General features: G+C 36.2%; 1 protein-coding gene across 1 annotated transcript; it reads right to left on the bottom strand.

The window, feature by feature from the left end:
- Positions 1 to 11,018: 11,018 nt before the first annotated feature.
- Positions 11,019 to 13,720, bottom strand: LOC117342248 (ragulator complex protein LAMTOR4 homolog). Its single transcript, XM_033904308.1, has 4 exons — positions 13,673 to 13,720; positions 12,587 to 12,713; positions 12,141 to 12,258; positions 11,019 to 11,824 (listed from the first exon to the last, which is right to left on the bottom strand). Exons 2-4 carry the CDS (start codon positions 12,665 to 12,667, stop codon positions 11,727 to 11,729), a joined length of 297 nt encoding a protein of 98 aa, XP_033760199.1. The 5' UTR covers positions 12,668 to 12,713; positions 13,673 to 13,720; the 3' UTR covers positions 11,019 to 11,726.
- Between the last annotated feature and the right edge of the window lie 1,607 nt (positions 13,721 to 15,327).

Raw genomic sequence — 15,327 nt, 5'->3', positions numbered from 1 at the left:
ATTTCGTCCCGTTTAATCAACGTTATTTCAGCTGTTGCGAAATATAGTGATAATCATCCGTCAATCTGTCTTCTCGTTATTTCACTCGAGCGACAACTCGAAAACTATCACTATATCGCACGGCTGGTTGATAGAACAAATGTTACGATTTGTTCTCAATTTGTGTTAATACAGTGGTCAGCGCCAAAAGATAAGACTTTCCATTAATTGGGGTGTAAGGTATATGAAACTTCCCCCGAAATTATCTTTTCAGCTCAACACGATCGTTCTAAAATGCAAATTTGTATTTTTAAAATTATTTGAAATGTGATCATATTCATATGTACTCGTGGCACTTGAGTTAAAACTGTGTTTTATTTGTCAATTTCCATTTAACAATATAAATATAAAACATATAAATGATACAAAGAAAAATCAGAAACAAGTGTCAAGACACTTATATAAATCTGACACCTATATATATAGACTGACGTTACATAACAGTATAGACATGATAAAACACAACATCGTATCATAATGAAAATAAAGTCTAATGTGAAAACATCAGTTGGAATTTGATCAAATAATAAAGTATATTGTAGTTAAGAGAAAAGGAGAAAAACGTGAAACTGCTCGTCACAAACAGCCAAGTTATTTCCACATTGGTTCTCATGATTTTCGACCGGATATCATTTTTAGTTTAAACGATATTTTATCTCAGAAAACTTTGCATATCATGCTGGATTAAAAAACGAGCAGAAAGCTCAAATTAATTCCTTTTCTATCATTTCTGATTCCTATGCATCGGTTTAAAAAAAAATAACATTTTCAAATGAAATCAAATTTCAAAATGATAAAAGTGCATCTGCAATGACTTTTGAATTGATTCTTAGCTGTCCATATCGAATGTCTCGGAAATCTAATAACGACGGAAAACTCAGTTATATTCTCCAGTGATCAGGCATTCAAAAGGATTGAAACTACGAGTTGGTTTTCAACATTTACTTGTCTGTCCAGAATCGATAAACCCAGAGTTTTCTGACAATGACATGTCCTTTCCGGATATTTTATTTTCATGAAAAGAAATGTCTGAAAACGCAGAAGATGATTAAACATACAATAGATAACTATTCAAACTAAAAATAGTCAATATGTTTTCTTCCCGAATGCAATCAAATTCATAAATAAATTTAACAATCATTTGATGTCATATTCATACATTTAAAAAATCCTTGATATAACACTTATCACATCAATAAATAAAGAAATAAAGAAAGAAAATGAATAAATATTTGTAGTTGTCAGAATGTCTAAGTGTTAAAGTCTGGTGTCAGGGCCTGATGAAACTCGGGCTACATGCCGATGTGCCTGAACGTGTACCATCTACAACTGTTCTGAGATTGTAAATATTCTTCATATAATCAGTTTAATCTTGACTGATCCTAGAACCCATTGTTACATTTAGAAAATGCAATTATTGTCGAATTTTCGGAATTGAGACAAAACAGAATACTGGTTGCATGATTATATTAGATTAATCAAGTTCTCCTGCAGATATCCAACGAGCCTTGTCGGCTTGCGGGGTCCGGATCCATTCTGATAAAAAGCATAAAGACTTATATCTTATGATAAAGAATATTACACAATCGACAATTTAGTTAGACAGTAATTAAACTTTGTGTTAATACCAGGTGTTACGACAAGGTAAAGAGGAGTTGTTTTAATAAACTAAATAGGATTTTTAAAAGCTAAGGTAGAATAAAGAATTCGGCTGTAATTATCGTGTGCAGGAGAAACATTGATTTTTATTTTATTATCAAATGAACATTATCAATCAATTTAAAGACTTAAACTGCAGAGACCTTAAATGTTAAAGACATTTTGGAGGTTGAGTTTCTCCTGGTTAGTGAACTTCAAGATTATCCTCAAACTGTTGGCTTGTCTGTCTGTCTGTTGAACGGCGTTAGGTTTGATTTTTAAAAATCGGGTAACTTTTTTATCTGTCGCACTTAATTCACGAATACAATGTACAAAATGTACAAACCTTGCAATCCAAATAAATTCCGAAAGAAAATATATGCATTTAAGGACATAGACAGTTTCCCGAAAGAGCATTCCTTGGTCACTTCTCTACCTATGGACAATGTTACTATATATAGACTTAATCCGAACGTCCGGTTTAATCAGGTATCCGTATTTTTTCTAGTCCGGTTTATGGGGGTTTGCTTATGTGTCATGATACCTAACATTAAAATGTACGACTATCATTACATAAAATATTTGTCTCGATCTAACTCATAAATATATTAAAAATAAATAAATAAATAAATAATAAATAAATAATAAATAAAAAAATAAATAAATAAATAAATAAATAAATAAAATAAAATAGTGTGCATGACGCATGGATATAAAGAACACAAAATACGCCTGTCGAGAAAGTATATTTTATGACGATGTACTTTTAAGTCGTCTGAATCAATATTTCAATTTTTAAAAATAATGCACAAAATACATCCATCCAAGTCTTTGTTTATTTTAAATTAAAAGTTTGAATTAAAGAAACTCTCGTGACAACCACATATCGATATAACAACTTCCCAACAAGGTTAGACACAAATGTAAAGGAACAAAGAAATAACATAAAACGATATTTCACATCTCAGCGTTTCCTTTTCAGAGCGGTTGTTAAAAATACTCTCTCTGTACCTGCGTGTCGCGTTCCTATTTCTTACGTGTGACGTGAGAAGAGGCTGCCTTAAATGAAAGTCAACAACGGGTAGCTACGGGTATAATTACCCATTAAATCTACACCGGTATTTAACTCCGGAACTCGTAATCTCCCCAAAGTTCCCACGGAGGGGGAGTCGCCCTACAGGTACCGAACAATCATTCGGGTCTCTCGACCATGTACGCCCTACCGGATGTCGACCTGGCAGGTGTTTGGAGTCCGGGTTCTTCTACTCGCTCCACCTTTGTATTACACAGAGAAATGGAGAAGGGGACAGTGCTCTGCCCCACCCCTTCCTCGTCATCACAAGGGGTTAGGATGACCAGGGGACGTGACTCGATATCTGATGAAGGGATTTCTCACCTAGCTAATCAAACATTTGCTCCTTACCTGTATATTTAACGTAGATCAAAAAGGTGCCGACAATTGGGTACAGAAGATCAAACGGATCCCGGCATGAAGGATTTAAATTAAATCATTAAAAACTTACGTGATATAAATATACTTTGAGGTTAACAAAACATAAAAAAGTAAAATGTGAAAAGTTCTATGATTGATAAATACCTCCTGTTTATTTCTATTTTAAGTTTTTAATCTATATAGACCTAGCTTAAGTTCGTGATGTATGGAACATGTTACCTCTCATAAAATATCGATTCCAGCGGTCTTATATACTCCGAAGGCCCGATAGTATTACTTGACTGGACTAGGACAAATCACTTTTTAAAAGATTGTACAGATCCTTCCCCCTGTAGTAACATACATATCTACTTGTACAGGTCCTTCCCTCTGTAGTAACATACATATCTACTTGTACAGGTCCTTACCTCTGTAGTAACATACATATCTACTTGTACAGGTCCTTCCCTCTGTAGTAACAAACATATCTACTTGTACAGGTCCTACCCCCTGTAGTAACATACATATCTACTTGTACAGGTCCTACCCTCTGTAGTAACATACATATCTACTTGTACAGGTCCTTCCCTCTGTAGTAACATACATATCTACTTGTACAGGTCCTTCCCTCTGTCATAACATACATATCTACTTGTACAGGTCCTTCCCTCTGTAGTAACATACATATCTACTTGTACAGGTCCTTCCCTCTGTCATAACATACATATCTACTTGTACAGGTCCTTCCCTCTGTAGTAACATACATATCTACTTGTACAGGTCCTTCCCTCTGTAGTAACATGCATATCTACTTGTACAGGTCCTTCCCTCTGTCGTAACATACATATCTACTTGTACAGGCAATTCCCTCTGTAGTAACATAGATATCTACTTGTACAGGTCCTTCTCTCTGTAGTAACATACATATCTACTTGTATAGGTCCTTCCCTCTGTCATAACATACATATCTACTTGTACAGATCCTTCCCCCTGTAGTAACATACATATCTACTTGTATAGGTCCTTCCCTCTGTCATAACATACATATCTACTTGTACAGATCCTTCCCCCGGTAGTAACATACATATCTACTTGTACAGGTCCTTCCTCTGTAGTAACATACATATCTACTTGTATAGGTCCTTCTCTCTGTCATAACATACATATCTACTTGTACAGATCCTTCCCCCTGTAGTAACATACATATCTACTTGTACATGTCCTTCCCTCTGTAGTAACATACATATCTACTTGTACAGGTCCTTCCCCCTGTTGTAACATACATATCTACTTGTACAGGTCCTTCCCTCTGTCGTAACATACATATCTACTTGTACCGGTCCTTTCCTTTGTTGTAACATACATATCTACTTGTACAGGTCCTACCCTCTGTAGTAACATACATATATACTTGTACAGGTCCTTCCCTCTGTAGTAACATACATATCTACTTGTACAGGTCCTTTCCTCTGTCGTAACATACATTATATGTACATATCTACTTGTACAGGTCCTTCCCTCTGTCGTAACATACATATCTACTTGTACATGTCCTTCCCTCTGTCGTAACATACATTATATGTACATATCTACTTGTACATGTCCTTCCCTCTGTCGTAACATACATATCTACTTGTACAGGTCCTTCCCTCTGTAGTAACATACATTATATGTACATATCTACTTGTACAGGTCCTTCCCTCTGTCATAACATACATATCTACTTGTACAGGTCCTTCCCTCTGTTGTAACATACATATCTACTTGTACAGGTCCTTCCCTCTGTTGTAACATACATATCTACTGGTACAGGTCCTTCCCTCTGTGGTAACATACATATCTACTTGTACAGGTCCTTCCCTCTGTAGTAACATACATATCTACTTGTACAGGTCCTTCCCTCTGTTGTACCATACATATCTACTTGTACAGGTCCTTCCCTCTGTCGTAACATACATATCTACTTGTACAGGTCCTTCCCTCTGTTGTAACATACATTTCTACTTGTAGAGATCCTTCCCTCTGTCGTAACATACATATCTACTTGTACAGGTCCTTCCCTCTGTGGTAACATACATATCTACTTGTACAGGTTATTCCCTCTGTTGTAACATACATATCTACTTGTACAGGTCCTTCCCTCTGTCGTAACATACATATCGACTTGTACATGTCCTTCCCTCTGTCATAACATACATATCTACTTGTACAGGTCCTTCCCTCTGTCATAACATACATATCTACTTGTACAGGTCCTTCCCTCTGTAGTAACATAATATCTACTTGTACAGGTCCTTCCCTCTGTAGTAACATACATATCTACTTGTGCAGGTCCTTACCTCTGTCATAACATAATATCAACTTGTACAGGTCCTTCCCTCTGTCATAACATAATATCAACTTGTACAGGTCCTTACCTCTGTAGTAACATAATATCTACTTGTACAGGTCCTTCCCTCTGTAGTAACATACATATCGACTTGTACAGGTCCTTCCCTCTGTCGTAACATACATATCAACTTGTACAGGTCCTTCCCTCTGTCATAACATACATATCTACTTGTACAGGTCCTACCCTCTGTAGTAACATACATATCTACTTGTACATGTCCTTCCCTCTGTCGTAACATACATATCTACTTGTACAGGTCATTCCCTCCCTGGTAACATACATATCTACTTGTACAGGTCCTTCCCTCTGTCGTAACATACATATCTACTTGTACATGTCCTTCCCTCTGTAGTAACATACATATCTACTTGTACAGGACCTTCCCTCTGTCGTAACATATATATCTACTTGTACAGGTCCTACCCTCTGTTGTAACATACATATCTACTTGTACATGTCCTTCCCTCTGTCGTAACATATATATCTACTTGTACAGGTCCTACCCTCTGTCGTAACATACATATCTACTTGTACATGTCCTACCCTCTGTCGTAACATACATATCTACTTGTACAGGTCCTTCCCTCTGTAGTAACATACATATCTACTTGTACAGGTCCTTCCCTCTGTTGTAACATACATATCTACTTGTACAGGTCCTTCCCTCTGTAGTAACATACATATCTACTTGTACATGTCCTACCCTCTGTCGTAACATACATATCTACTTGTACAGGTCCTTCCCTCTGTAGTAACATACATATCTACTTGTACAGGTCCTTCCCTCTGTAGTAACATAATATCTACTTGTACAGGTCCTTCCCTCTGTCGTAACATACATATCGACTTGTACAGGTCCTTCCCTCTGTCGTAACATACATATCTACTTGTACAGGTCCTTCCCTTTGTAGTAACATACATATCGACTTGTACAGGTCCTTCCCTCTGTCGTAACATACATATCTACTTGTACAGGTCCTTCCCTCTGTAGTAACATACATATCTACTTGTACAGGTCCTTCCCTCTGTAGTAACATACATATCTACTTGTACAGGTCCTTCCCTCTGTCGTAACATACATATCTACTTGTACAGGTCCTTCCCTCTGTAGTAACATACATATCTACTTGTACAGGTCCTTCCCTCTGTAGTAACATACATATCGACTTGTACAGGTCCTTCCCTCTGTAGTAACATAATATCTACTTGTACAGGTCCTTCCCTCTGTCGTAACATACATATCGACTTGTACAGGTCCTTCCCTCTGTCGTAACATACATATCTACTTGTACAGGTCCTTCCCTCTGTAGTAACATACATATCGACTTGTACAGGTCCTTCCCTCTGTCGTAACATACATATCTACTTGTACAGGCCCTTCCCTCTGTAGTAACATACATATCTACTTGTATTTCCCTCGTTAGGTACATGTATGGTGTCGTACTGACCTATTACGGACAGACAAAGTTTTATTAGACATTCGCCGTTAACCAGACATTTGGTGATGAACACTTGAAGACAAAGACTAATAGTTACAATGAACCTAATTTGTGTCAAAGTAGATCGTGTTAATGACGTCATTGCTTTAAGTGACCCCTCATATTACACAGATGCTACGTCCATTGTCTGTGACCCTGGGTACTGTTAACCTATGATCGAGGTGTAAGGTAGACCCCCCAAGAAGAACTTACCCATCGCCAGCTCTCAGCAGGTCCCCATCTCCCCTAGTTGTGTATCATCATCCCTTGGCATAGACCCGGGATGTTGAAGGCTTCTAATAGATTGCACGTCATTTTCAAAGCTTATCTCTATCTTTCTTGAAAAGACAGAAAATTCATACATATTTTTTCTTGTTTTGTAACCTTGCCAATTGTCAACATGTCCATTATCAAAGCACTTTTTTGTCATGCTATCTGTTAAAAGAGTTTTTGTCAATTAACAAAAGCTTTCATAATTTCTTATCAAAGATAACGTTAGCCATTCATCATATCGTTTCCAAGACGTACAGCAGCTTTGTAGATGTTTCTAAAATATTACCGAATTTTTGACGGAGTATTCGTTTTGTCAGTGTTGGGAATATGTTCGTTTGGCTTTGATACATGATGTATATTGTATGAAAATCGACCCTTACACTTATCAACTGATCATGATATAGTTGTTTTTCGAATTATACGAAATATGGTGTTTTAGGTAGACTATTAGTATTTCTTTATTTCCTTCAAATTGAAGAGTTACAAAAAGAAATATAAAACGCCATCTAGTGATTATGTCAAACGGCTGACCAGTCTAAAACGCCATCTCGTGGACGGTGCAAGCTGGCTACTCTAATACGACATCTAGTGGACTAGTCTAAATGTCACCTGGTGGATGGTACAAGCCGATAAGTCTGGAATGTCACCTGGTGGATGATACAAGCATGTAGTCTAGGTACAGCAAAGGTACAGATCATCGAAGACGCAACCCTTGGATTCCGAACGCGACCATTTTCGTCTACTTAGAAAGTTAGGTAATATTCGTAAATCAAAGCGAGAATTTTACTTACAGTTGATATTCAATTAGCTTAAAGTGCATTGCGTACATACATATACTGTATATGATTGGATTTAGAATATAGTTACCTTCAAACCAGACAATTAAACACCGTTATTTTCTACACGAAGAATCAAATTGACGACATCGTTAACATGACATTCTCTTATTAATGCTGGATCTCTCAAAGCGTTGATTGTCTCGTTTCTGTGAAGAGCATGATAGCTTTAAATTAGACTTTTTTCCTGTAATAGTGCATGATGTAAGTTACTGCCAAACTTGTTTAATCAAGGGTTGTCAGTGCCAGGTGTTAATTAAATATAAGTTAAGATAAATTTATATACATGCACTTTAAGCTGGAGAAAGGGAGTGTCGTATAAAGGTGGTTTTGAACACGGTATATTTTGTATTCACGGACATAACACAAAACGAGATCGGCGCGTAGATTTGTCCCTTTTGCTACCTTAGTTTATAGGGAAATTGGATATGGTAGAGTTTTGGTACTGTACACTGACGATAAACATGTTGACATGGACAAAGGATTGCATAAACACACGCGTGAATAATTAAATTAAAAACATGTATAAATATTCCGTAAAAGTGACAGTATATGGCGAATCATGAGTGACATCACACAGCTGTAATCGGACCCGACTGTGATACAAAAGAATGCCAAATTGGGCGTAAACAAATGTTAGATATAGTAGGGAACATTCTCATATAAGCATTATCAACGTAGAAAACCAGTTCTATTCCACCTTACAAGATTTCTTTATCAAACAAGATTTCTTTATCAAATTAGATTTCTTTATCAAACTAGATTTCTTTATCAAACTAGCTAGATTCCCTTACCTAACTGAATTCCTTTATCAAACTATATATAAAGACAACCTAAATACTGTAAATACAGCAAACTCCTGTCTATATAGACCGCCTGTTTCCATCTTAACACAAATCATTGTTCTATTATGAGTCACGACTAATCCTGTTGTTCTACTATCCAGTCACCACTAATCATGTTGTTCTAATATCCAATCACCACTAACCCTGGTGCCCCATTATCCAGTAACCACTAATCATGTTGTTCTAATATCCAGTCACCACTAATTCTGATGTCCCACTATCCAGTCACCACTAATCCTGGTGCCCCACTAATTCTGATGTCCCACTATCCAGTCCCCACTAATCCTGATGTCCCACTTTCCAGTCCCCACTAATTCTGATGTCCCACTATCCAGTCCCCACTAATTCTGATGTCCCACTATCCAGTCCCCACTAATTCTGATGTCCCACTATCCTGTCACCACTAATTCTGATGTCCCACTATCCAGTCACCACTAATCCTGATGTCCTACTATCCAGTCACCACTAATCCTGTTGTTCTACTATCCAGTCACCACTAATCCTGATGTCCTACTTTCCAGTCACCACTAATCCTGATGTCCCACTTTCCAGTCACCACTAATCCTGGTGCCCCACTAATCTTGATGTCCCACTATCCAGTCACCACTAATCCTGATGTCCCACTATCCTGTCACCACTAATCCTGATGTCCCACTATCCTGTCACCACTAATCCTGATGTCCCATTATCCAGTCACCACTAATTCTGATGTCCAACCATTCAATCACCACTAATCCTGATGTCCTATTATCCAGTCACCACTAATCCTGTTGTTCCACTATCCAGTCCCCACTAATCCTGATATCCCACTATCAAGTAACTACTAATCCTGATGTCCCACTATCTAGTCACCACTAATTCTGTTGTTCTACTATCCAGTCACCACTAATCCTGTTGTTCTACTATCCAGTCAAAACTAATCATGTTCTACTATCCAGTCACCACTAATCCTGATGTCCCACTATCCAGTCACCACTTATCTTGTTGTCCCACTATCCAGTCACCACTAATCCTGTTGTTCTACTATCCAGTCACCACTAATCCTGATGTTCTACCAACCTGTCACCACTAATCCTGATGTCCCACTATCCAGTCACCACTAATCCTGTTGTCCCACTATCCAGTCACCACTAATCATGTTGTTTTACTATCCAGTCACCAATAATCATGTTGTCCCAATATCCAGTCACCATTAATCCTGATGTCCCAATATCCATTCACCACTAATCCTGATGTCCCACTATCCAGTCACCACTAGTCCTGTTGTCCCACTAATCCCGTTATTCCACTATACAGTCACCACTAATCCTGTGGTTCTACTATCCAGTCACCACTAATCCTGATGTCCTACTATCCTGTCACCACTAATCCTGTTGTCGAACTATCCTGTCACCACTAATCCTGATGTCCCACTCTCCAGTCACCACTAATACTGATGTCCCACTATCCAGTCACCACTTATCATGTTGTTCTAGTACTCAGTCACCACTAATCCTGATGTCCCACTATCCAGTCACCACTTATCATGTTGTTCTAGTACCCAGTCACCACTAATCCTGTTGCCCTACTATTCAGTCACCACTAATCCTGTTGCCCTACTATTCAGTCATCACTAATCCTGTTGTTCTACTACCCAGTCACCACTAATAGTTGTTCTACTACCCAGTCACCACAAATCCTGTTGTTCTACTACCCAGTAACCACTAATCCTGTAATTCTACTATCCAATCACCACTAATCCTGTTGTTCTACTATCCAGTCATAACTCATTCTGTTGTTCTACTATCAAGTCACCACTAATCCTGATGTCCTCTATCTGATTCTACCACCAGTTATCTATTTATTTCCAAATCTTGCCTCCAACAATCAGGTTGCTCCACTCTCTTGTCACTCCTGAAGTTGATGTCCATTAGTAACTATCTTTCGTATACAAGACTCATTTCCTCCCGAAATTCATGTTAGTGATGTATAAAACCTGCTAGGGTTTTTTCCACAAATGACACTTCATCATGCTAGATTATAAAGGAATCTTGTGCCAGACATGTTTAAACCAAAAACAAACAAACAAAACAAAAAAACTCTAGACTCAGAATTCACAGTTTAATATCAAATATCAAACACATGAATTTTATTCTGTACAAATTCACTTTCTTCCTTGTAAATCATACTCTCTTCCTTACAAAAACTTTTCTTACTTTAACACACAAACATGTCTCCCATTTTAAAAATTTTCCCATTCACGTCAAAAGTAACTGAAATGTTTCATTTCTTCATATTTAAAAGATGAATTTCAATACCAATATTACATTCATATCATGTCATTTAGAATATACAGCTTCACAGGAACTGGTTGGCATAAACAGGAGAGTATTTCAATCATGTCACAAAATCAATGTCACAGTTAGGATTTGAAGCTAACGCGTATTTTGAACTACAGGTACTTTAAATCATGAAATAAACATTTATAGAAGTACTAGTGTGCATATACATTTTTATAGTGTATTCTCAAAATCATACAGAAATATGTCAAAGAAATTCAAGCTATTTTTTACTAAATGGAAGTAACTTTTGTTTCCTTGGAACATATTGTCCTTCAATGATATTTCAAATAATATTTTCTCAAAATCAGACAGAAATATATTTGAAATTCAGTTGCTGGTAACGTTTGCTAGAAGCTGGCTGTTCTCTGGTGTGACACTGCTTCCTGTTGCAGGCCCATAATTGCAGCTTCCTAAAATGATGGCACAGTGTGACTATATCAATATGACCGACTTCCTCTGTCACTATGTGACACTATGTGACAACAGGGTCCTGTGGCATATAGGGTCTTTTACACACATAGATACGGTGGTTTGCTACTGTCACCACGTACATGAAAGTATCCCAAATCACTGAAATGTGAAACAAAAATAGTATTAGGAAAATGTCTGATCAAAGAAGGATAACTCTTGCAACAAAAGTACGACCCAAAATCTGATGATTTTTTGTGTGAAACAGAGACCATTCAATCAAAATCTGATGTTCAATTTAACTACCTATGACATATGAATATCCTGAAGCCAATTATGAAAAGTAATGAAGTAATGCAGTTGCCATTTTTTATGGTGAAGAGTTAATACCAATTATGAGCTCATGATGTGTTTACTTTTTACTTTTAAAAACACTGAAGTTTTATGTGAAAACTTAAAAGATCTAGCAATTATATACCTGAAATTCGTTTGAAGACTTCCCGTTTATCTGATGTGGCTTGTATTTTTGCTGCTGTGTACACAAGTTTTGTCATTTTCTCTGCAATGGTCTCCGCATTTTGTAATTCTCCTCCAGACTGAAAAAAAAGCAAAAATGTTTTTTACAAGGGTCAGACCTCAGCATGTTGGTTTATAGTTCATATATACATTCAGTTGCAAAATGGGGTATTTCTGAAAAATATGGATATACAGGAACACTTTTTTTCAAAAGGATCAATAAAAACACTTCAACTGATTTTTTTCTCTGCTTTAAAAATATGAACAATCACAGGTTCTCTTTTATTTGAAAAGAGACTTTTTGGCAATCAAAAAAGCTAAAAGGAAAGTTCTTAAAAACACATTTAATTGATAAAGTAAATAGTCAGAAAAAATAATATTATACTCTGTGAAAATATGTGCACTTACACTGAGCACTGCTCCGTCATCAGTGAGAACAAGGTAGCCCAAAGAATCTTGAATCTTGTCTACACCCAGAACATTTGTCATGGTGGTGTTATTATTTTCTGCTGCTATTCTGACTGCTTAACTCACTCTTCAAATAAAATATACAATAATATTAATATACATTGGACAAGTAAAACATAATACAGAGCATGTTTAAATCTTTATCAGGGTCATTACACATGTACAAATGTAGGTATGTATGTTTATTTGCAGCTTGGTTTATCACCCTGAGAACAGCCAGGGTCATTTTGAGGCAATGTCTCCTTGTATATATAATAATTAGTGACCTCCTCACTGAAGAACATGATGGGGCGTCAAACCAAACCAGAGATCTTCACTTGAGGTTATGTGGCTGACACTCAAACTGACAGAGCTATCGCGGCCGCACACATCATGGTTCGAGTTGACTTCGGACAATAGGGCCCAATACAGTGCATCTAGTTTGAAAGCCAGCAGGACTGGAAGTTTTTATGTCAGAATATATATCGAAAACATTCTACATGCAGATCTGTAATATTCAAGCCTACTACTCAAAACCATCTGAGTTGTAATGTTTAGTGATTTATATCTTAAACTTTGCAATAGACAAAATTTAATGTTATTGGCTCATATAGACACCATCTAAGTATTTCAGCAAAAAAATCCTAGTTTGGCAAAATGTTACATGTACAATAATTTACTCGTCTATAATAATGTAACATCTTGATTAAAACATCATTACCTACTCCAATAATATTAGAGGTTAACACGACAGGAAACTTTTGACAAGCTGTCATGTAACGCAATATCCACCAATTTGATCAGGTTGAATAAGACCTCATATACGTATATCGGAGTAATCATAACCATATCCACAAAAGAACCTGTAGCCTCTTCCATCTTGTTTTTGTGTACATAGTGTGTGAAGTGACAGCATTAAACTACCTCCCAAGTAACAAAGAACTTATCCATAGATTTAGATTAATACTAAAACATCAGTTTGCCTATTTTATCTCACAATGAAGGAACACACTACGCAAACGTCTGCTGTCAACTTCAGCAACTCACCTGTCAGTCGCCATTCGAGTCACATGATCAGTTTCCCGAAGTCTCGATCAAATCTCGTAGGATATTTTTTTCTGGGCTTGACTTTTTACTCAAATACACTCAAATATACTCAAATACACTCAAATATACTCAAATACACAAAAAAATACTCAAATACAAATAAAATTCACTTCTATAACATCAATTTGTATGTAATGTGATCATTAATTTGTAAATATTACGACATAAGGCCTGATAAAAAAAACACCAAACCAACAACTTTGCAAGGGGAGGTAACTCCTTTTCCTATACAACCTATCATACCTATTGAAAACAACAGTCTGGTTTTCTTTAATGTTTTTTAAGGCCTGACTCTTTCCTACAAATATATTTGATTATTATTTTTTTAAGGATCTTAGTCTGCCTGTCTCTTTCTACTAAATATATAAAATATTACATGTATTATTGTTACTCAATCAAAATACTCTAGATTTCAATACATAAACTATAAAATGCCATGTATGCAAAGAATATTTACTCATGCACAAATTTTTTTTTTTAGTTGAGGAAATAGACTTTTTTGTCAGGTTATGGTCACTTTCAGCATTAAACGGAATTATCGTGGATTAAAGGAAAAGTTTCCGTTCGTCCTTGTCCGTGTCACTATACTCAAAATATAACAATACATATGTACTAATGACTGTGTTTGATGCACTATTGTTCATGTGTTTTATCGTATAGATTTTAATTCCCCTTATCTCTCTATATATATCTGTGTAAATGCATGTGTGCTTATCATATCTATTCCGATGCCGATGGCAAAAGAGAATAGAATTTCCAGGAGGCATAGGAAGCGAACGGAGAGCTAACCATGGCACAGGATGTGATGAACTTTAGAAACAGCAGATCAGAGTGTTTTGAAAAGTGAATAGTGTGAACTTCTGCTATCGGCATCGGAATAGTTTATTGGAATAGTTTACTTGAATTGTTTATTCATTTGATCTATAGTCATAATGATTTTTTTTAAACTATATCTTCATTATAACTCTCTCTCTCTCTCTCTCTAATATGTAAATATATGTCAGCTTGTAAAAATAAATGTATTATATGTATGTAAAATTATATAGGGAAAGGGCTTAATATAAGTTTGATAACTTGTGCCCAATTCCAATGTATATATTAAGATACAATAAAATATGTTTAAATCAAAGTGTGTTTTATCATTTTCTCTGGCATTAATGACAAGATTTTTATTAGAATGAAAAAAAGATTTGTCCAGTCTCATCTATTTTTATGGCATATTGTAACACAATTATCCTCCGTAAACTATTTAGATTTTAATTTTCTTCAAATCTAATGGGCAAATTTCCTTCTTCTATTTCAAATTAGTGATGGGTTTTTGTCCAACTTTGGTCTGAGCTGTCTTCGAGCCATGTAAAGCCGCCAATTTAAGGAAATTAATTATGACTTCATATAATGTGTTCTGTGACCTATGGATCCATTAGTGTTGACCCTAATAGAAAAAAATCCTTAATATTTTCCTTTAATGTAGGAATGACATGGTTTTTCTTAATCAGGTCCATACAGGTGCCCTATAGTAATCACTCTGTCTGTTTGTTTGTTTGTCTGTCCATCCACAATAGTTCCTTAACTTTCATACTTATTAATGATCATGA

This window comes from Pecten maximus, chromosome 14 (genome assembly GCF_902652985.1).
Source record: "Pecten maximus chromosome 14, xPecMax1.1, whole genome shotgun sequence".
NCBI classification, from domain to species: Eukaryota; Metazoa; Mollusca; class Bivalvia; order Pectinida; family Pectinidae; genus Pecten; species Pecten maximus.
The sequence above is the reverse complement of the archived record's forward strand: the minus strand, read 5'-3'. Positions and strand labels throughout refer to the sequence as shown.

Bases quoted from the DNA above. Each gene is read 5' to 3' on its own strand.
- LOC117342248 (XM_033904308.1), bottom strand. From the start codon at position 12,667: ATGACAAATGTTCTGGGTGTAGACAAGATTCAAGATTCTTTGGGCTAC. The intron at 12,259-12,586 runs GTAAGTGCACAT...CTTTTTTTTCAG, and splicing joins ATGACGGAGCAGTGCTCAGT to TCTGGAGGAGAATTACAAAA. The intron at 11,825-12,140 runs GTATATAATTGC...TTCACATTTCAG, and splicing joins AGTCTTCAAACGAATTTCAG to TGATTTGGGATACTTTCATG.